The sequence below is a fragment of the Ursus maritimus genome, unplaced genomic scaffold (genome assembly GCF_017311325.1).
Source record: "Ursus maritimus isolate PB19 unplaced genomic scaffold, ASM1731132v1 scaffold_11, whole genome shotgun sequence".
In the NCBI taxonomy this organism is placed as follows: Eukaryota; Metazoa; Chordata; class Mammalia; order Carnivora; family Ursidae; genus Ursus; species Ursus maritimus.
The window spans coordinates 54,861,737-54,884,525 of record NW_024423453.1 but is presented as its reverse complement, the minus strand read 5'-3'; the positions used below and the strand labels follow the sequence as shown (position 1 = coordinate 54,884,525).

Genomic DNA, 22,789 nt, shown 5'->3' with positions numbered 1-22,789 from the left:
ATCCCATAGGTTTTGGATTGATGTGTTTTCATTTTCATTGGTCTCCAAAAATTGCTTAATCTCCTTCTTAATTCCCTGGTTTACCAATCATTCTTGAGCAGGATGGTTCTTAGTTTCCAAGTGTTTGAGTTACTTCGAAATTTTTCCTTGTGATTGAGTTCCAGTTTCAAAGCATGGTGGTCTGAGAATATGCAGGGAATAATCTCAGTCTTTTGGTATCGGTTGAGACCTGTTTTGTGACCCATTATATGGTCTATTCTGGACAAAGTTCTATGTGCATTTGAAAAGAATGGGTATTCTGTTGTTCTGGGGTGTAGTGTTCTGTATATATCTATGAGGTCCATCTGGTCCAGTATGGCATTCAAAGCTGTTGTTTCTATCTTGATTTTCTGCTTAGGTGATCTGTCTATTGCTGAGAGCAGAGTGTTGAAGTCCCCTACTATTAACATATTATTATCTATATGTCTCTTTTTTCTGGTTAAGAGTTGGTTTGTATATCTAGCTCCTCCCCTGTTGGGGGCATAGATATTTATAATTGTCATATCCACTTGTTGGATACATCCTTTAAGAATAATATAGTGTCCTTCTGTATCTCTAACTACAGTCTTTAGTTTAAAATCTAATCTGTCTGATATGAGAATTGCTACCCCAGCTTTCTTTTGAGGTCCATTGGCACAAAAAATGGTTTTCCATCCTTTCACTTTCAGTCTGGATGTACGTTTAGGTTCAAAATGAGTCTCTTGTAGACAGCAAATTGATGAGTCATGTCTTTTTATCCAATCTGCAACCCTGTGGCGTTTATGGGAGCATTTGGCCATTCACATTGAGAGTGATTATTGAGAGATATGATTTTAATGATGTCATGTTGCCTGTGAAGTCTTTGTTTCTATAGATTGTAAATTTCTGTTCTGTATCACTCTTGGGGCCTTTTTACTTTTATAGAACCCCCTTAATATCTCATGTAGGGTTGGTTTGGAGGTTATGAATTCTTTCAATTTCTGCCGATCCTGGAAGGTCCTTATCTCTCCATCAATTCTGAATAATAGCCTTGCTGGATAAAGTGTCCTTGGTTGCATGTTCTTCTCAGTTAGAGCTTTGAAAATACCTTGCCAACCCTTCCTGGCCTGCCAGGTCTCTGTAGACAGGTCTGACGTTATTCTGATATTCTTCCCTCTGTACGTAAGGATTTTCTTCCTCCTGGGCGCTTTCAATACTGTATCCTTGGATCTAGTATTTGCAAATTGCACTATGATGTGACATGGTGTAGATCTGTTCTCATTGATCTTGGGAGGGGTCCTCTCTGCCTCTTGGACATGAATGCTTGTTTCCTTTGCCAGATTAGAGAAGTTCTCAGCTACAATTTGTTCAAATATCTCTTCTAGACCTCTCTCTTTCTCCACCCCCTTGGGGATGCTGATGATTCTGACATTGGAACGTTTCATTGAGTCAATAATCTCCCGTAACCTACATTCTTGAGATTGAATTTTTTTGAGCCAAGTTTCCATTTTTACTTTCTCTTCTACCATCCCATCCTCTAATTCACGAATTCGTTCTTCTGCCTCATTTACGCTGGCCATCAGAGCGTCTAGTTTAGACTGCATTTGATTCATAGCATTTTTAATTTCTTCCAGATTCTTTCCCATTTCCGCCCTTAGAGATTCTATATTCTCGTTAATATTTTCGTTAATATTTTTTTCAAGCCTACACATCATCTTGACCATTGTTACTCTGAACTCCATTTCTAATAATTTGGTTATATCCATATCCATCAGTTCTGTGGCAGAGGCCACAGACTCATTGTGTTTTCTTTGCTGGGGGAGATTTCTCCTTCTCGTCATTCTGATGAGGAGAGGTTGCAGGGATGCCCAGAGCCCAAATTATTGACCAGGAATGGGGCAGTGTGCACTTGTTTTATAGGGACCTTAGGGATGTGGGCTTCTTGATTTTTCAGCCTGCCTTCTGGGGGAGGGGCCTGCCTCGTTGGTACTCAGGCAACCCTGTTTGGGTAGAGTCACCCCGTCCCCTGTGAAGGGGGTGGGGATGGGCACAATGTGAGCTGGTATTTCCAGGCTTTTGTTCTCTGGCGGCTTTCCCTGGAGGTTTTCTGTGCCTCCTCTGAGAATCAGAGCAGCAGTGGCCGTATCCTAGCCTCTGTCTCAGAACAGAGAGATCGCAGTCTGCTCTCCACTGAGCCCTCCTGGCCACTTTAACTCTGTTTCTGTCGGTGCTGCTAAAAACCCTGCAGTGTCCTGGGTCGTGCGCCCCACAGCCACTCTCCCAGGCCTCATTTCCAGGGCCGGCAGGTTTCTGTCCTTTGTGCTTCTAACACTGCCAGCTTCCCCCAGTTCCTGCTCACGTTCCTGAGCTCCCTGATTCAGTGTGGTTCGCACACGCTCCAGAGCGCCAGTTTTCAGTCTGGTTGCGCACGTGCTCGTGAGCTCCCGGTCAGTGTGGTTCCAGTGAGTGCTCTGGGGCTCCGGTTTTCAGTCTGGTTGTGCGTGCGTTCCCGGGCTCACGGTCTCAGTCTGCTTTCTCGTGGATGCCGGTCCGCGAGTCCGGCCCGCTCCCCATTGCAGGTGGCTAGTGCTCCCGGTGCTCGAATGCCACAGCTCCCTCCCCCTTCTGTTTATCTTCTGATATCTGTGCATGGATTCACGGCTCCCCATTTCGTACCTCAATACTCAGCGCTGGAGATGTTCGTTAGTAGAGAACCAGATGTATCTTCCTACGTCTCGGGCTGATTTCATGGGTGTTAAGGATTGTCCAGCCCCATTCAGGGGACCAGCTGAAAAAAGGGTCCCCTACTCCTCTGCCATCTTTTCCCCCCCTCCTGCCTTGCAATTTCTGTCTTCACTATCTCTCATCAGACATTCCTGGCCTTGTATTATTAAAACGGTTCTTTTGATTTTCAATTCTTCTTACTTTGCTATGTCCTATATACAATACAGTTTGTCTTCATATAGCTTCCCTGCTAGGGAGTATTTGATGAATATTTCTGCTAGCAGCATCAAACTTAGGTATCAGCCAACATTCAAGTTTTTATCAAAATGCCCCCCTCTCTTTCTCTCTAAACACTCACTTCTTATTCTTGTAGGACTTGTTCCTATCCAATGCAACACCCCTCTTATTTCCCACAACTTTACCAATGCCTGTCCTTCTGATCTCCCCTCCTGGGGCTGTGTTCTGCATGAGCGCTCCTCTCCAATATCGTCTCTGGGAATCATATAGTTAGGGTTCTCCAGGACCCTATGTGTTATGACGTTTCAGATGATGAACTTGGGAGTCAAAATGCCAGGGTGTGAGTTGGATCTTCCACTTTCTGGTGTTTGACTATAGACAAGTTTCTTCTATCTGTCATGTCCCTATTTCTACATTGTAAAATGGAGATAATGATTACGTTTATGTCATACAGTTGGTGTGAGGTCTGTATAAAAACAGTTCAAAGGATTTAGCACATTCTAAGCACTTAATATATGAGAACTAGTACAACTTCTATAAAGAAAGAGTTTGTTTTCTACAAGTAGAATTTCTGAATTTTATTTTACTCATGTATTCCTCAATTTGTGCACAATTTTTTTGGTGATCTGTAATGCAACACACTGGTGTGTGAGAACAGAATGAGGGAAAGGAAGTGGGAAAGGAGAGAATTGGTGTAATTAGTTCAGCTATAAGTGAATTTGAAATTGGGGTCTAGTCTTTTTCATCTATATATCATGATATAAATATATAGCACAATTTTTGGCATGAAATAAGTACATAATAATGATGAATGTCTCATTCTTAGCTCTGTCTTAGCCATGGTAAATTTCCTAAGTGCTACACCGTTGGATTTTAGTTTCAGGTTATTTAATGCTTGAACATATGCACGATTTACTTGCTCCAACCCTATGGAAAAGGCTCAATTGTGTGATGGAGAAAGTATTTAGGGAAATATTACTTTGTGATTCTCTTCTGTTTCCAGATGTCCGGACGTGCTGGAAGACGAGGTCAAGACCTGCTGGGAGATGTATATTTCTTTGATATTCCATTGCCCAAAATAGAAAAACTCATTAAATCCAATGTTCCTGAACTGAAAGGACAGTTTCCTCTCGGCATTACCCTGGTCCTGCGACTCATGCTGCTGGCCTCCAAGGGAGATGACCCAGAGGATGCCAAAGCAAAGGTACTATGCTTGACATTTTCTGACGTAGAGTCTTCACTACTAGCTTGGCTGTGGTTAGGTTTGCTCTTCTTTAGAAGTCTATAGCAATAACTTTTCAGTTTCATCAGTTTTGTATGCTTTGCAATGTCTTGCATAGTATAGGGTTGGTGCAGAGTGGGAGAATAATAATTCGTTTTGTTTGTCTCTTCTATCAGTCATAGAATTTGTGCTGGATGGGCATTTGGAATTAAAGATTACTTTTTTCATGTGTGATCGATGTTGCCCTATAGTAGTTAAAGGTGCTGGCTATCGATTTTATTTTATTTTATTTTATTTTATTTTATTTTATTTTATTTTATTTTTAAAAGATTTTACTTATTTACTCAAAGAGACAGAGAGCATAAGCGAGGGAAGGGGCAGAGGGAGAGGGAGAGAGAGTCTTAAGCAGTCTCTTCAGAGCACAGAGCCTGACACGGGGCTTGATCTCATGACCCTGAGATCATGACCCAGCTGAAATCAAGAATCAGATTTTCAACCCACTGAGCCACCTAGGCACCACTGGCTGTAGATTTTAGAAGATCTGGGTTAGATTCCATTTTCAAAAGGAACAAGATTTGTTGTGATCATTTGGTAATAAAAGAGTTTATTTTTTGTAAAAAACAAAGTAACCCAAATTCACCAAAGAGTATTTAGATAATGCAAAAGCCTGAAAGAAAGCAAAAACCGTACCAGGTTTCATTGTCCAAAGACAGTCATATTATCATTTTGGTAATTTGACCTAGGTGTACATTTGGTTTTCAAACACTGATATATTTGATTAGACATTGATTGATATGATTGTAAACTTTTCCTGAAGTTTTTGCTGAGATAAATATTTTGTGTCTAATGTCATGATGAAAAATTTAAAAATCATAATGAAACAATTTGGTTTTCATCCTTACGAAGATGCATTGTTTTTTTATATTGATTAGTATACCAGATTAAATCAGAAACGGTTTGTCGATGTGAGGAATCTTTCAGGCCTTTCCTGATGAGTTGGCCTGGTGTTGCTGATGGTCTTACAGAGCAGGCACGTATCCTTTAAGACCAAACTTCCCCATTTCTGTACTAATTTTTACTTCTGTGTAAGAGAGAAGACTACATCTTTTAGCAAGCTTTTAAAGATTTTTAAAGAAAGGTTATTGGAGTGGTTTATTTTCTTTGCCGTGGCATATTTGAGAAGATCTGTCTGTAATCTTTCGACATAAAAGGCTCGAATACAGAATAAATTCTTAGAATATTCTCTTTACTCATCACATCAAACTAAGTTTCATTTCCTCTTGCATGTACTGTTACAGTGGAGTAGAGTCTTTTACTCTTCCCTAGTGGAGCCATGTAATTCCTGTTTTCTTGTAGTTAATTTGATTTTTTTCTGCCTATGTATTTATATGACTCTTTTAAAAAACTCCTTATATTTCAAATTCTTTTCCCCAGGATTTTCTGTTTTGTGGGTCATTTTTTTTTTTTTAAGATTTTTTTAATTTATTTGACAGAGAGAGAGACAGCCAGCGAGAGAGGGAACACAAGCAGGGGGAGTGGGAGAGGAAGAAGCAGGCTCCCAGCAGAGGAGCCTGATGTGGGGCTCGATCCCACAACGCCGGGATCACGCCCTGAGCCGAAGGCAGACGCTCAACGACTGAGCCACCCAGGCGCCCCTGTGGGTCATTTTTTAAGTTGATGTTTTAGTTATATGCTGAGAACTTTGAATCTTCATGCTTACATGAAGCATGCTCATAGGAAGATTCATGCTCAGTTTTTAAAATTGTGGTGAAATAAAAATAATATAAAATTTACCATCTTAACCATTTTTTAAGTGTACAATTCAGTAATGTTAAATACATTGCATTGTACAGTGCTCAAGTAGTTTTGGAACTAAGAAGAAATTTCTTGAATTAGATCTTTCATATTTGCTTCTGTTTTCATTTGTTCAATTTCTTTTTAGGAAGGGTCATAATTTTTAAATAAAAAATTCTTTATCTGTACTCCATTGCTATGTTTTTCTTCATTATGAGAGAACAGGTGAAGTTTATCTTTCACATTGATGATGCTGCTCTCCAGAGTTTCAGTTCTGCTCTTTAGTAATACACATTGTGGATTTTATTTTTTTATTTTTTTATTTTTTTTAAAGATTTTATTTATTTATTTGACAGAGACAGCCAGCGAGAGAGGGAACACAAGCAGGGGGAGTGGGAGAGGAAGAAGCAGGCTCATAGCGGAGGAGCCTGATGTGGGGCTCGATCCCATCACACCGGGATCACGCCCTGAGCTGAAGGCAGACGCTTAACCACTGTGCCACCCAGGAGCCCCACACATTGTGGATTTTAAATCTACTACTGGAATTTTAATTTTCCTGAAATTCTTCACTATTTTTAATATCACTGTTTCACATATTAATAAAGTATTTTTTAATGTCAGTTTATAATTGTCCATTTACTTTATGCTATTTTGCCTTGTCTTGTAGAGACAAGTCTCATATCTTAAGGCATCCATTGCAGATGCCAAATAATTTTCCAAAAATTTTTTTGCTGCACAAAGAAAATAATTTTTATAGGTCATCCCCCCCCCCCCCTTTTTTTTTTGTTTAAGGAGTAAAAGCCAATGTCTTTATGATGGTTCTGCAGAGCCTGATCCCTGATTATCTTGTTGAACTAACCTCTTCCTGCTCTCCCACATGAGCCTACTACTGGCTCTGTGGATATTTCAGGTACATTACAGTCTGAGGACCATGGCTTTGCTGTTTCTTTCTCTTGTGAAATCTTCTCTCAGATATGTGCGTAGCGTCACTCCTTCACCTCATTCAAGTTTTTGCTCTAACATTACTCTTAGTGAAGCATTCTTTCACTGCCCTTTCTAAATTGGAAATGTATCTCCTGTCTGCTGCACTATGATCCTTATTCATTTATATATAGTATGTATCAGTCCTAACATAGCATCAAATATCTATCTATCTATCTATCAATCATCTATCATGTTTTTATTTATTTTCTCTATGTTTTCCACTGGAATGTAAGCACTCTGTGGCCAAAGATGTTTGTCTTAGTTCCTGGTATAGACATTTAATAAATATTTTTAGCATGACTGAAAAATTTTAGGAAGGTGATCAATTTTCTTATAAAGAGTTGCTCTATTGTGGGTTTTTCTATTTTCTCACTTTTGAATATAGGTACATTTGTCTAAATCTGATCAACTGCCAAAGAGTGAGATGTATGATTTCACTCTGGCTTCTCTCTGGCCACCTAAGTGCTGTTCAAATACTGTATTAAATGTGAGGCTAGAAGAATAGCTTTTGACCCAAGTGTTAGTGCTTAGTAGATTTTAAACTTACGTAGCTTCTCTGGACTGAAAGTTTATTGATCTACTTTTGCCAGTCTCACTGCCACATTGATCACGTATGTGGATGTCATTCATCACTACAAACTACAGTATGCATTGCTGTCAGGGTCCTTATCTTAGTACGACTTTAGTTATGGGTCTACATCTCTAAGATTACAGTGAACCACCATGAGTTGCTCACCCTCTTACTACTCAGCCATTTTCTTGCTGTTGCCATCTGTGACCAAAGTAGAGCAACAGAGAAAGAGAGGTAGTAGGAAAGGGCATTTTTGGCACTCTCAAAAAGAATCATCCTAAAGTAAAGGTGATGTGCACTATGTCCCCCTTCCTTTCTCCTTTCGCTCATCTGTATCCTCCCACCTTCCTTTCACATAGTCCACTGGCCTTACAATGACTACAGACACTCTAGGTTCTGTAAACTCTCAGTCCTAGTGGTAGCCAGGCTTAAATTTGGTGATGTTAGGAAATTTTCCTTTTATTGGAACCTCATAGATGTTTTAGTGGGCAGCTCAAAGGTATCTTAACTGCTACCTCAGTGCTGTTTTATACCAGAAACCAAGCAATATTTTTATTACTTTTGTTTTAATCAACCTAATTGCATTATTTTTGCCACAATACTGCAGGGCATACAATAGCATATCTTGTTTTCTTCCAGAATAAATCAAGAGCTGTAAGCTCTTAAACTGGGCTCACATTTATTATCAGATTTTTTGGCAATAGTTTTCATTTCTGATGATTCTGTTTTATATGTTCTGTTTATTAAAGGAAAGATGTGCCATGTAAGAAGATGGTAAAGCAAATAATGTGAAATTTAACTGAATCTTATATATTGCTGGAATCTCTGTGGTATGATAGATATGGGTAATATCTATCCTATTGTTTTATATTCTTTTATGTGCTAGTAAGGTGGAGCGACAAGAGGAGACTGAGGTAGAGCTCAGGAGAATAAAGTATTATATTTATAAGCCTCAGAGATAGGAGTCAGGGCAAACTCTGCAGGACTATGTGTGAAGGACACCAGGCTGGTCAGGAGGCAAAAGATAGGAGCAGCAGAAAGGTTTAGGTGACTGCTTTTATTATAGTTTCTATGGAAAAGGCAAAACAGGGCAGAGTAAGCAGTTTAGGACTGGCTGGTTTGAATAATTCTGCTGGGTTTTGGGCTGTGCAGGTGGCCTCTTGTCGTCTGGTACCTGGCTCTGGGATGACTTAGGACACAAGAAATATTGGCTAGTTGTGTGAGAATTAGGGAAGGAAGAAGTTGGGGGGTATAAACTTGGGATTGGTTGGTTTGTATATGATAGGCATGCTTTTAGGCAAGTTGTTGTTATCTTTAGGAGTTAGCTAGCCCAGGAAGGGACAGTTTTCCCCCATCCAGAAAGGTTTTATGTTTGTTTGTTTCAGAAAGGTTTTTTAAGATGTCAAAACATCATAAGAAAAAACTTAAAATTACAATATACCTATATTATTATTTACAAATATATTTCATAAAACTAACGTGGTGTGAATTAAAGTATTCTTCTTTGAAGGTGCTGTCAGTGCTAAAGCATTCATTGCTGTCCTTCAAGAAACCCAGAGTCATGGAGACGTTAAAACTTTACTTCTTGTTTTCTTTGCAATTCCTTGTGAAACAGGTATGATTGTCCTTTGTCTTTTTGTGAAATAGGAATGGTACTATATTTTTTATCATGCTGAATTAATTGTGGTCCTTAGAAGGTTATATCCGATGACTAATATTTCTTTACTTGATATAATTATCACAACTGGACCAGGTAATGATTACCAATCTCTCTTATATTGGCATTAAATACTGTTTTAAACTAGCACTTAATAAGTTAGTTATTAATTAATGGATGTGGTGAGTTGAGTCAAACTAATAATTTTTTTTTTTCTTTAGGGCTATTTAGATCAAGAAGGTAAACCAGTGGGGTTTGCTGGACTTGTATCTCATTTGCATTATCACGAGCCTTCTAATCTTGTTTTTGTCAGTTTTCTTGTAAAAGGCCTTTTCCATAATCTCTGTCAGCCAACTAGGAAAGGTAAGCTTGATGTTTGTGTGTGTAATCTTAAAATAGTAACAGAGACTATAGTGAAGCTAGCACTTCTAACACAAGTTAATATTTAGATAATTTAGAGATACCAAATTAGGTAAAATAAAGTTTTGTATACCTACTAATATAGATCATATGGGAGACAGCCATATTTTGTGACACCTATTTTAAAATGTCAGTTTCTTATGAACTTTAGTGATTTCTGTACTCCAGGACTCAGAACATATTAAAAAATATGATTTTTTAATAAATATTTTTCCTAATTAAATGTAATATGTGCTCATCATATAAAAGGGATATAGGAAGGCATTATATTAAATATAATATTCACCATTAGTATTTGTGAATATTTTCTTCCAATCATATTTTCTTAGAATATAACTATATAGTTTATTTAAATAACTGATATGTTAATTGCATAATCTGGAATCTTGTTTTCCCTGAAATATAGTTTTGCCAATATCACGTAAACTTTTTGTGAATTCTGTTTTAATGCCCACTTAATATTCTGTTTAATACATTTTTTAAATTAAAAAGTTTTGAATTTTATAATTAAACCATACACCCTGAAACAGTGTCCCTAAAAGAAATGTTTTCCTTTTGGTGCGTAAATTTGTTGTATTTCCTAATGCCTGGCAAATGCAGTGCCTTTCACAGCATTTCTTTATCTTCTATCATGAACTGATAGCAACACTTTACTTCGTGCAGTAGGTCTAGTCACTATCTGAACATGCATTGTTCTGTGAAACAAGAATACTCAGAAAATTTTGTCCCCCTAAAAACCCTGTAAGAGGAGAAATAATTTCCTGTAACAGGAAGTACAGTTATGTTCATTGCTGTACGGGCGGGGGTGGGAGGGGAAGGTGTATGCTATTATAAACATGAAGGTAGAAAATTTGATAACTTTATGAAGCACATAATATGGCTATCACTCTTTTGTCTGTAAGGAAACTCAGATACAGAGAAGTTAAATAAATTGCCATGGTCACATAATTTTAGTAAGTGTCAGAGCAAAGATTCAAATATAAGTAGTTTGACTCTAGAGCCCAAGTTATTAAAGGTGTGACCGTTTTAATTACTGCGGCATAATGCTCTTGTGAAGGACAGAAAGTAAGTCAAATTGATGGTATCTTAATATGAGTGGCAAGAAGGGAAGGCAGGGAGATAAGGCTGGGAGGTTATTTATGGGCTGAGTTTTGGAAAGCCTTAAATGCTAGGCTGAGGAGATTGGATTTTGTTTATGAGGCATTGAGATGCAACCAGAGATTTTTGAATAGGTGAGAGACATGATCATAAAATGCTTTAGGAAAACTGATCATAGCCTGAAGTTGGGGGGCGGGAGGTGGGGTAGAATCCAGGTAAGGAGATGAGGCAATTTGTGGTTGAAATGATTTTGGGATGAACTAGCGTGAGCGTAGCAAGGATGAAAAAGAAGGCACAGATGTAAACTGGCAGCAGATATAGTCATTCCTTGGTTGCTGTATTTGTTACATATTTTCAATTTCCATGAAATGAAATGCAGTGTAACATTCAATTTAAATGTTAAAAATGGGATTGACACACTTTTTTACATTTATAACAAGACACTTTATTTTGTATAGGCTCAAAACATTTTTCTCAAGATGTTATGGAAAAGCTAGTGTTAGTATTGGCAAATCTGTTTGGAAGAAGGCTTCTTCCAGCAAAGTTCCGGGATAGTACTGTCACGTTTTATCAATCAAAGGTAAAATTTATGCTTCTGATAACATTAAATAATTAATGTAATTAAGTAGATCCTACCATAAATGATTCAGCAGCCCTAGGATTTTATCAATACATGGTTCATTTGTTTTATAGAATAGTGGTTTGTTCATTCTGTAATCGCTATTATATTTAAACTCTAATTCATAAGCCTCTCCATATAAATATATCAAAAGATTGTATTTCTTGAGGAAAAATAAGATAAGGAATTTTGCCCATGTTTTCCATTTGATTGTATGACTGTATCAAATTATAGCATTCAGTGGCTAAAGAAAAAAAAGTAGATAGTTATACAGTAAATGAACTAATAGTTCCTATCATTGAATCTGTAGTTCCGTTAGGATCTACTTTGAGGTAGGGCTACAGGCAAGAAGTATATGTTGTGATAATGTCCTCACTGAAAAATGTATTAGAATAGTCTTTGAAAAAATCATTCCTTGACTCACATAGAGTAAAGGCAGGAAAACTCTTTTCCAGTTTTATTTGCAACATATTCTTTGATCAGGATTTGCTATTATTAAATCAACATCAAATAGTTACTAATCTACCCCACTAGAATCTGAGAAAGTGGAATAGGCTGGCTATACTAAATAACCTTAGTAAAAGGTGACAAGGAACAAAAAGAGATGAGTTAATCTGTATTGTCTAACTCCACAATGTCTCATTATGAATCTTAGGCCTTACAGAATGTTCTCTTGACCAGTGAACACAACTTTAGTCATTGACCTATCATCTTCACATTTTTTCATCACATGTACCCTCTTGAAGTATTATTTGTTTTACTTAAATAATTTATATTTAACTTAGAAAAGTCAGTATCTAAATTCTCACACGGAAAGACATCATAAAAATAAAAAATAAAAGAAGGTTTTGTGTGGAGACCTCCTGTCTTTCTCGCTTTCTGTCAGTCTCTTTCTCTCTCTCTTTTTTAAAGGTTATTGGAAATTTGTGCACTTCCAGGTAGGATATAGTAAGTGGTTATCATTCATATTGCAACAGAGAGCTGTGGAAACAATGAAGATGTGGCTGTCTAACATTGTAAAATGGCAAGAACTTACTAAGGTGTGATGGGACTCTTTAGTCATGGTTTCCTCCCAAAGAATTTGTTGATTCTGGACATGGTTTGAAAATTGTACTTAGCATATACAGAGAGCCTCTTCTGTGAGATTAAAAAGTTATTAAAGCATTTAGTGACCACATGGGGGTGGAGTGACAGAAACTTGGGAGACATAATGTTTCTATGAGTTTACTGAGGATGTTTACTGAGTACCAGATCTGCATGAAATGTTGGGGTACTACCACCAAATTTTTTGTAGTTTTGTGACACTTATTAAGTAAAAACCCACTAGAAGGAAGGTTCTGCATTTATTCACAGGCTTATATGCCCCTCAAGACGTTTTTGAAGGTTTTTAGAACTAGAAGATGTAGAATATTAGGAAGCTCTGGAGGAAAGAGGTAGATCTTTGTCAGTCTTTTAGGACTGAGAAAACGAGACCTACCAACCTCATACTCTAAGTCCCAAGAATGTCATGACCCAGCAACAGAGTTAAATCAGGTATAGACTGAAACTTAATAAAACTGGAAAACAATACCAGCAATACCAACAATACCACTTTAATCTCTACTTGGACTGAAGTGATCACATCTTCAATCATGTAACCAAACACAAAAATGGGAGAACTCACTCTGGTGGAAGATAACATCATATGAACCCTATCTGGTCCTTTTATAAACATTTTATGGTGAAAAAAAAAAAAAAGGCCCAGAACTAAAAAAGTGAAAAGCAAGAATATATGACCAGTTGGCAGGAAGAAAAGCAGGCAATAGTAATAGACACACAGATGATTCAGATATTGGAGCTAAGGGACAAGAAATTTACATATGATTAGTATGTTCAAGAAAATAGGAGAAAAGATAGGCAAAAATTCACGGAAGGACGGAAAATTTCACCAGATAATTAGAATTTTACCATATAATTAAATGGAAACTTCAGAATTGAAAAATATAATATCTGATCAGAATATACATATCAGAAGTCAGAGTCAGTGAGCTGACAGCTCAATAGGAAGTACCCAAACTCTAGCACAGAGAGAAAAAATTAAAGGTAAATAGCATAAGAGAAACATGCATCACATTCAAAAAGTTTGATGTTACGTAACAGGAGTCCATTAAGAAGAGGAAAGAGGAAAATGGCAGAAGAGTATTCAAAACTAATAGTTGGGAATTTTCCAAAGTTGATGAAAGGTAACACTCCATAGTTTAAAAGCTTATTAGTCAACTTCAAGAAGGATAAATATAAACATTAAACTAAAGCTACTGAAAGTCAAAAACAAAGAGAAAATCATAAACCAGCTATAGCTGAAACAGGCATTTCCTTGAAAAAAGCAATAAGATTGATAGCTGACTTTTTAACCAAAATAATTGAAGCTAGAAGAAAAAATTTCATCCTACTCTATTTTCACACATAAATATGTACGTATATTTTGCTATGTTTTAAACATAATTTAAAATAGGGTAAATATATTGTGATTGATTTAATAACATAACAGGAGGGTATGCATATATCTACCTTATTTTTTCAGCTTTATTGTTATTGAGGTATAATTGATATACAAAGAATTGCACACATTTAATGTATATGTCTTAATGAGTTTGGACATACGCATATACCCATAATATCATCACTACAACCAAGGTGCTAAACATATTCATCACATTCCACATTCCTTATGTATGAGGTGTTTTTTTTTTTTTCCTCCTTTTTTTGGTAGGAACACTTAACTGAAATTTATCCACTTCAAGTATTTTAAAGTTTACAATATTGTATTGTTAACTATAGGTACTTTGTTGTACAGTAGATCTTTAGAATTTATTTATCTTGCATAACAGAAACTTTATATCCCATGAAAAACAATTGCCCATTTCTTCCTCCACCCAGTCCCTGGCAGTCACCGTTCTATCCTCTGCTTCTATGAGTTTGACTATTTAAGATGTAAGTGGAATATAAGTAGAATTTATAAGATATAAATTCCATTACATGAAATCATGAATTATTTGTCATTCTGTAACTGGCTTATTTTACTTAGCATAACATCCTCTAGGTTCATCCATGTTGTTGCAAGTGGGAAGATTTCCTTCCTTTTAAAGATGGAATAATATTCCATTGTGTGTATATACCGCATTACCTTATCCGTTCATCTGTTGATGGACATTTGGGTTGTTTCCATATCTTGCTTATTGTGAATAATGTTGCAGTGAACATGGGGGTACAGATATCTCTTCAAGATCCTTATTTCAATTCTTTTGGGTATATACATCAAACTGGGATTGCTGGATCATATGGTAGTTCTATTTTTAACTTTTTGAAGAAAACCCTGAATGTTTTCCATAGTGGCCACAGCAGCATACATTTCCACCAAGAGTGTATAGGGATTCTAATTTTTCTGTATTCTCCTCAACACTTACCTTTTTGATTTTTTGATAATACCCATAGTAACAGGTAGGAGACAATATCTCATGTGGCCTTCATCTGCATTTCCCTAATGATTAGTGCAGTTGAGCAACTTTTAATATACATGGTGGCCATTTGCGTGACTTCTTTGGAGGAATGTCTAATCAAGTCCTTTGCCCATTTTGTTTTAATTTTTTGCTATTGAGTTGTAGAAGATTCTTAGATATATTTGGATATTACCCCTTCCCAGATAGATGGCTTAGAAATATTTTCTCCCATTCTGGAAATGCCTTTTCACTTTATTATTTCCTTTGCTATGTGGAAGCTTTTGGTTTGATTTAGTCTTACTTGTTTATTTTCATTTTTGTTGCCTGTGCTTCTGGTGTCATATAAATAAAAATCATTTCCAAGACCAATGTCCTTAAATTTTCTTCTTTGAATTTTACAGTTTCAGGTCTTATGTTTAAGTCTTTAATGCATTTGAGTTTATTTTTTGTACAGTATGTGATAAGGGTTGATTTCATTTTTTTTCATGTGTATATCAAATTTTGCCAACACCGTTTGTTGAAGAGATGATCCTTTCCCCATTGTGTGTTCTTGGCACCTTTGTCAAAGATCTTTTGACCATATGTACATGGATTTATTTCTGGACTCTATTTTGTTCCATTAGTCTATATGTCTTTCATGATGTTGGTACAATACTGTTTTAACTACTGGAGCTTTGTAATATATTCTAAAATTAGGAAATGTGATGCCTCTGGCTTTGTTTTTTTTTTTCCCCTCAAGATAATTTTGACTATTCAGAGTCTTTTGTGATTCCATATGAATTTTGGAATTGTTTTTTATATTTCTGTAAAAAATGCCATGAGATTTTGATAGGACTTGCAATGAATCTGTAGATCCCTTTGGATAGTTTTGACATCTTAATAGTAATTATTCTTTCAGTCTATGAACATGGCATGTCTTTGCATTATTTGTGTCTGCTGTAATTTTGTTCATGAGTGTTTTATACTTTTTAGTATAGAGATCTTCACCTCCTTGGTTAAATTTATACCTAAATATTTTATTCTTTTTAGTACTATTACAAATGAGATTGTCCTAATTTTCTTTTCAGATACTAAGTGTATAGAAACACAAATTTTTGAAACACAACTGTTTTGATTTTGTACCCTCCAACTTTGCTGATATTGTTTATTAGTTCTAACAGTTTCTTGTGTATGTGCTAAAAGAAATATGTATTTTACGCAGATAAAGAAATCTAAACTTGGGAGACTTGAAAATGTAACAGGGCATGAAGTATACTAGAAGGATAATGTGCGGGTAGATATAAATAAATAAATAAATAATATAAATAAATAATATAAATAAATAATATAAATAAAAAATAAATATATAAGTAATTTAAAAAACACTAAAATGCGTGACAATCATAATACAAGTGTTGGGAAGGGTAAATATATTTGAATATTTTAAGGTTCTTGCAGTACTGAGTTGTAAAAAAGATGTATTTTGTAATCTCTGGGATAAAGACTAGCAAAATAGTGCACATATAAGTGTTAATAGAAGAAAAACTGATTAAAAAAAAAGACAAGAACAGAGAAAATAATATGGAATATATGGTCCGGATAGACACTGAATACTAAAATAGTATACATAAACTCAACTGTATAAGTAACTACATTGACTATATATGTACTAAATACTTCAGGTAAAATAATAACATTTTTGGATTTTATTAAGAAAAATACCCACAATTATTTGCTGTTTATTAAAATCACATCTTACCTATGACGTCCCAGAAAGATTGAAAGTAAAATGATAGAAAAAGAGATATGCCAGGTAAATCTTACCAGAAGAATCAGAAACACCTTAATTGCCTGAAAATTAGATAGATTCATTTCTAAATACATATAGGTCACTAGAACAAATAGCAAAAGAGTTTAACATGGTTCTGGGACTAGAGGGCATGGGTGGTAAGACAGAGCCCTGATTAGTTGTTGTAAGCTTTTAACACTGATTAAAAAAAAAAAAATTGTAGTGCTTACTATGATAAAATACCTTTTGAATATTAATAGAATTCTTAAAAAAGAAAATTAAAATAGGAAAAATGCATATGGGACAAAAATAAAATGTAATTATAGAATATTTTATTTAAACAATAAACACACAAATACAAGATATAGTTCATACAAAGATTAGAGCAAAATTTATAGCCTTATAATTATATCTTAGAAAAGAATAAAGGCCGAAAAATATCAATGACTTAATTTTTCAGCTTAAGAAGCTAGGAAAACAAAACAAATAGAAAATCTAACAGAGTAGATGTTACAAATATCAGGAAAGAAAATGCGACATTACTACAGATCTACTTTGGACATTGAAAAGAACAAAAGAGGATATTATAACTGATTTATGCCAATACATTTCGTTGTTTGGACAAAATGGGCATATTCCTAGAAAATGCAACCTTCCAAAATGAACCAAGGAAGAAATAAAAAGTCCTGTGTCTGGTATCTATTATAGAAATGCGGTCAATTATTTTAAAAACTTTCCCACAAAAAAAGAGAAAAGTTGCACTTATGATGAGCCCTCGGTGTTGCATGGCAGTGTTGAATCAAAATACTGTACCTGAGACTAATAATACACTGGATGTTAACTATATTGGAACTTAAATGAAAACTTTAAAAAAAGAAAAAAAGATGGTGTTGATTAAGTAGTGTGAACAAATTTTTAAGTGAAGATACTAGTTTTTATAAATGCACATAGAAACAAAAAATGAATTTTACTTCAATTTCACAATGAAGGAATGAAGCGATTACATTATTGAATAAATAGGTAACTACAGAATTATATTGCAGTGTTCTTTGCCATTCTTCCAAAGTTTCAGTTTTCAAGGAAGGTGTATAGATCTCTCTAAAAGAATATTTGGCTTTCCAGTGTTCTTAATGATCTCCCTGATGATTTAGGTGTTCCTTGACGATCTCCCTGAGGATTTTAATGATGCTTTACATGAGTATAATATGGACATTACAAAGGATTTTGCCTCCTTCCTACTAAATGTTGCCAGATTGGCTGATATGAAACAAGAATATGAACTCCCATTGTCAAAAACAAGTAAGTATATCTTAGCTCCACTGTGGAATGGTTTAAAGAAAAAATAATCTTTCTAAGAATATTTTTTCCAGAGGAAGAGTAGACCCTGGAAAACATCAGTCTGCCTTAAGAAAGGGGGATTCCTTCTGCTTTCTAAAGAAAGAAACTCTTGATTTTTAGAAGCCAAAAGGGCAACGGAGAGTAAAACTAAATAGAGTCATTTATAAACCATCTTGATTAAAGGTTGCTTTCGGGGCAAGCTTGGCAAGTGCAGTAAAGACATCTATGAAATGAAGAGAAATGAAAGACCATTCTATCACTCATTTTCTTGAGAGGAAATATGCATAGACTCTTGGAAGATTACCTGGGCCCAAACTCTTGTTCTGCTATTCTTAGAAGTGAGACCCTGGGCAATATTCCATATTATTTCAATATTCCATATTCGTGCCTCAATTTTCTCAAAAGATGTATAAAAAAGAGAATAGCATTACATACCTAGTTTGGGTGAGCTTTAAATAATCAGTTAATACATGTGAATATCGTAAAACATACCTAGCACATAGTAAACACATTAATCTTTGCTCTTATTTTTTATAAACTATTGGATAGAAATCTTCTAGGGAAAAGTAAACAGGAAAAGCTGACTGGGATAAAAGGAAAGGGTTGAGCCATGGGCAGTAATTTCCTAGCTTCATCATACCTTTAACATCCTCAGTTGGAAAAAGTTAAGGAAGCCGAGCCTGTTACTTCCCGGGCCCTATTAGAGTGGGAAGCAGCGTGAACGAAAGCAAACAGTAACAGTGGAACATTGTGAGCATCCCAGAGGAGGCAAAATAGTAGTGCCTTCATTACAAATTAGGGCCCCCTTTGAATGCACAATCTGGTGCTTTTTAAGAGTAGGAATGGAGGGGGCGCCTGGGTGGCTCAGGTGGTTAAGCGTCTGCCTTTGGCTCAGGTCATGATCCCACAATACAGGGATGGAGCTCCATGTTGGGCTCCCTGCTCAGTGGGGAGTCTGCTTCTCCCTCTGTCCCTCCTCCTGCTTGTGCTCTCTCTCTCTCTCAAATAAATAAATAAAATCTTTAAAAAAAGCAGGAATGGAAAAAGTACTTCTTCTCATATGCCATTTCCAAACCTACTGGTAGTGGCTTCTTGAAATACCCTGTCTGGAGGATTGTGAGTCCAGATCTGAGTTCAGTGGGAAAAAGCACCAAGGAATAACAATAATTCTATGTTAAAAGAGCATGCAATTTAAATGTAGCCTTTTATTACCTGTTGATCAAGGAACTAAAACATAATACAAACTTTATAATATTGATAATAATATTAATAGCTAACATTTATTGAATGTATTATGTGCCAAGATGTGCTACTCACTTCTTTAAAAAAAGATTTTATTTATTTATTTGTCAGAGAGAGAGCACAAGCAGGGGGAGCTGCAGGCAGAGGGAGGAGCAGACTCCCTGCTGAACAAGGAGCCCAATGTGGGACTCGATCCCAGGACCCTAGGATCATGACCTGAGCCAAAGGCAGGCACTTAATCGACTGAGTCACCCAGGCGCCCCATGCTACTCACTTTATGTGATATATCTCATCCAGTCTGATACAGGTCCTGGAAAGTCGAATGACTCCATTTGTAGCATGGTCTAGAGTATGTGCATAAAGCTTAACAATTTGGCTGATTTTTAAAAACGAATCTCCCAACCCATTATGGCCAGATTTCACAGGAAAAGAATGTGAGGACTCTGAACTTGTGTCTCACTTGATGAACTGCAAAGAAGGAAGAGTAGCTATTTCTCCGTTTGTTTGTCTCTCTGGAAACTCTGATGGTGATTTGCTTCAACCAAATACTCCAAACCATGTAAGTGGAAATGGGGTTTATAAATAAAAGATCTTTAAGAAAGAATTGGATTTATACTTCTAGGCTGTTTAGAAAGGATTTCAAATTTCTCAAATTGAAAAAAAAAATTCCAGGTGTGTGAACAGAAATATCCAGGAAATGGTACTCTTGGGGCCAGTATGATTTCAATTTTTCAGTGTTGACCTGAGGAACCCTGCTCCATTATACAGAATTCCCAAGTACCACCACTGTTCTTCCATCTTTGTAGGTTGATGCAAGTTTGCTATGGAAAGAGCACGTAAAACTATCTTCAGGCTTCCCGGTATTGCTATAGATGCCATAAATCCCATATATATTCTGGATCACTGATGTCCAAAATGGAGTACAAAGAACTAGACACATTGGGAATATGTTGGAAAGTCACTGAATGTTGGAATAAACTTATAGAAATTTAACTTATATTTTAACACAAAGTTTGAGAAAGAAAATAGGTTTTTTTAATATTTGATATTATGGTTTGATACTAGTGTTTCAACTCTATTCTAGTCCAAAATCAGACAGTCCTCTATTATGTAAAATAGTTCAGTATCACTTAAAAGAATTTTGAAAAACTAAATAGATCTTTGTGCATTTTAAATGGACACATACATTTTTATCACAAATTCAAGTAATTTCTGATGATATAATTTCCAGCTTCAGATAAATGTTGATATGTTAAAATAAAAGCATCATATCATTTTAATGTATAAAATGGAATATGAATACCAAAACATTTGAATACCCATAATTATGAAGTTAAAAACAGTCGAGAATAAAATTTCATTCTTTTCTCTTGTATTTAGATTATACATTCACCCACATAATTTTACCTTAATGTAATAGATTTTTAAACATGAAGCCACCCTATCACATTTCTTAGATTAAATAGTATGCAATTTCAATTTAAATAGTATGTAATTTCAATAGTATGCAATAGGTTATTTCCTGTTAATTATAGAAACTTAAATATAATATAAATTTTGAGAAGTAATTACTAAATATAAAATTAATATTGTATTAGAAATGTATTAATGGGATGGATGAAGCTATTTCTTTTTAAATTAGTCCATATAACTAAGAATGAATATTTACTTATTTTTAGAATGAGACAGAGTTCCAGCTTCAAATTTTAATTTGAATGTTGAGCAACCTTATTCAAATAGATAAATAGCTCAGAATGGAACAACTTTTATAACAGTGATACACAAGTCTTCTAATTTTTTCTGAGCTGTTGGCCCCAAATCACCTACCAATCTATTATCACAAATATATTTTTAATGTTCTCTTAATTAGCAACTTAATTAGACCCACTTTAATTTTGTTGAATTTAAGTAATTGGAAACAACCTAATTTAAAAGAAAAAAAATTTTTTTTTTACTTAGTCTTTAAAGTCATCCACTTTCTTAATAGGAAAGCAATATGGCTCTTTGTTGCTACTCTGTACATTTTCTTTTTTTTTTTCTTCCTTCCTTTCTTTTTTTTATAATAATTTTTTATTATATGTTAGTCATCATACAGTACATCCCTAGCTTTTGATGTAAAGTTCCATGATTCATTACTTGTGTATAACACCCAGTGCACCATGCAATATGTGCCCTCCTTAATACCCATCACCAGCCTATCCCATTCCCCTACCCCCCCCTCCTCTCTGAAGCCCTCAGTTTGTTTCCCAGAGTCCATAGTCTCTCATGGTTCTGTACATTTTCAAACACCAAGTAAGTTTGAGGAAGCTTTTTGTATAAAACAAAAAAGATGAAAGAAAAGCATTCATGAAAAAAGAGATGAGAAAGGAGTTTGTTTTTTTTTTTTTTTTTTTACTGATAATGTACATGGTTTAAAAATTACTTAGAGACACTGCTCCAGGTCTTATGTGAAGCTCTCTAAGGCTAGTTTTTTTACCCTCATGTGAGTGGTGTCTTACAGAATGTGGAAGCATGTGGAAATCTGGCATATAAATAATAGAGGACTGAACTTTAGCTTTTAAGATCAATAATTTTATGAAGCTTTTCCCCCCTGTATTTATTTCTATAATTACAATTAATTACTTATGTAAGAAGTTTGTAGCTAATCACATTGAAAACAAGACATATTAATTGTTAAGTATTATAATTTCCCTTTTTCTCTATTTTACAATTAATTCAACTTATGATTAGTAGGTGCCATTATCTTTTGTTTCCTTTCCATATGCAAATTTTCCCATGGGGTTTTTTTTTTTTTTTTAGGGACACTGATACATTTATAATAGGATATAGTATCTGTGTCTTACTGCCACACAGTCACCATCAATTAGAAGAGATCTTTAAGGTACAGGGCATGAACTAACACAGACTTTTCATTGTTCCTGCTGGTGTGCCAGAGAGAAGAGGCTGGTTCTATTTCATTTATTTTGAAGCATCCTGCACTAATGAATATTTCTAGAGTATGCCATGATGGCAATGTGCCCTTTGCTCTACCCAACTCACTTTATACAATTTTACTTTACTAGTGTAAGTTATAACCTCTCAAAACTTATTTTGTTTTTATTGTTTGTTACATTTTAAGGTAATGCTAAATAGGCATTCATATTATCTTTAACATATAGATAAGCTATAGAGCATAAAACTAAAATGAACACCCATGGGCTCAGGACCCATGTGCTCCTCCTCTGTTTTATTCCCCGGTCTTTCCTCTTTCCCCAGGATATCAATTATCCTGAATTTTGTGTTTTTAATTCTCCTTTTAAAAACATCATATTCCAGAGTCATTTTTGATTTTTATCAAAAGTAAAAGAATCCGCACTGTAGTCTCTTGGATGTCGTTTTTTGCTTTTGTTTTGTTTTGCTTTTTGCACTCAACACTATGCTCTCAAGATTCATTCATGTTGTCACATGAAGCTCTATTTTATTTTTACTTCTTCGTAATATTTCAGAGTGTGGATATAAAAAAAGCCATTGATCTATTTTCCTCTTAAAAACTGCGTTTGTTTTTAGTCTTTACTGTTACAAACAGGGCTGCTACAAATGTCTAGGGCACATGTGCAACAGCTTTCCTTGAAGGTAAATCTTCTGGATTTTTGAGGTCAAAAC

The 22,789-nt window shown here is 35.4% G+C and overlaps 1 protein-coding gene across 3 annotated transcripts in view; it reads left to right on the top strand.

The window, feature by feature from the left end:
- The window catches only part of DDX60 (DExD/H-box helicase 60), a 110,720-nt gene that overhangs the window by 75,646 nt on the left and 12,285 nt on the right, over window positions 1-22,789 (top strand). For all 3 annotated transcript variants that reach the window (XM_040626426.1, XM_008685617.2, XM_040626425.1), the window contains 6 exons: window positions 3,962-4,162; window positions 9,040-9,144; window positions 9,408-9,549; window positions 11,163-11,284; window positions 17,719-17,866; window positions 19,564-19,706. In XM_040626426.1, the coding sequence (XP_040482360.1) occupies window positions 3,962-4,162; window positions 9,040-9,144; window positions 9,408-9,549; window positions 11,163-11,284; window positions 17,719-17,866; window positions 19,564-19,706 (861 nt within the window). The remainder of the gene's footprint in view (window positions 1-3,961; window positions 4,163-9,039; window positions 9,145-9,407; window positions 9,550-11,162; window positions 11,285-17,718; window positions 17,867-19,563; window positions 19,707-22,789) is intronic.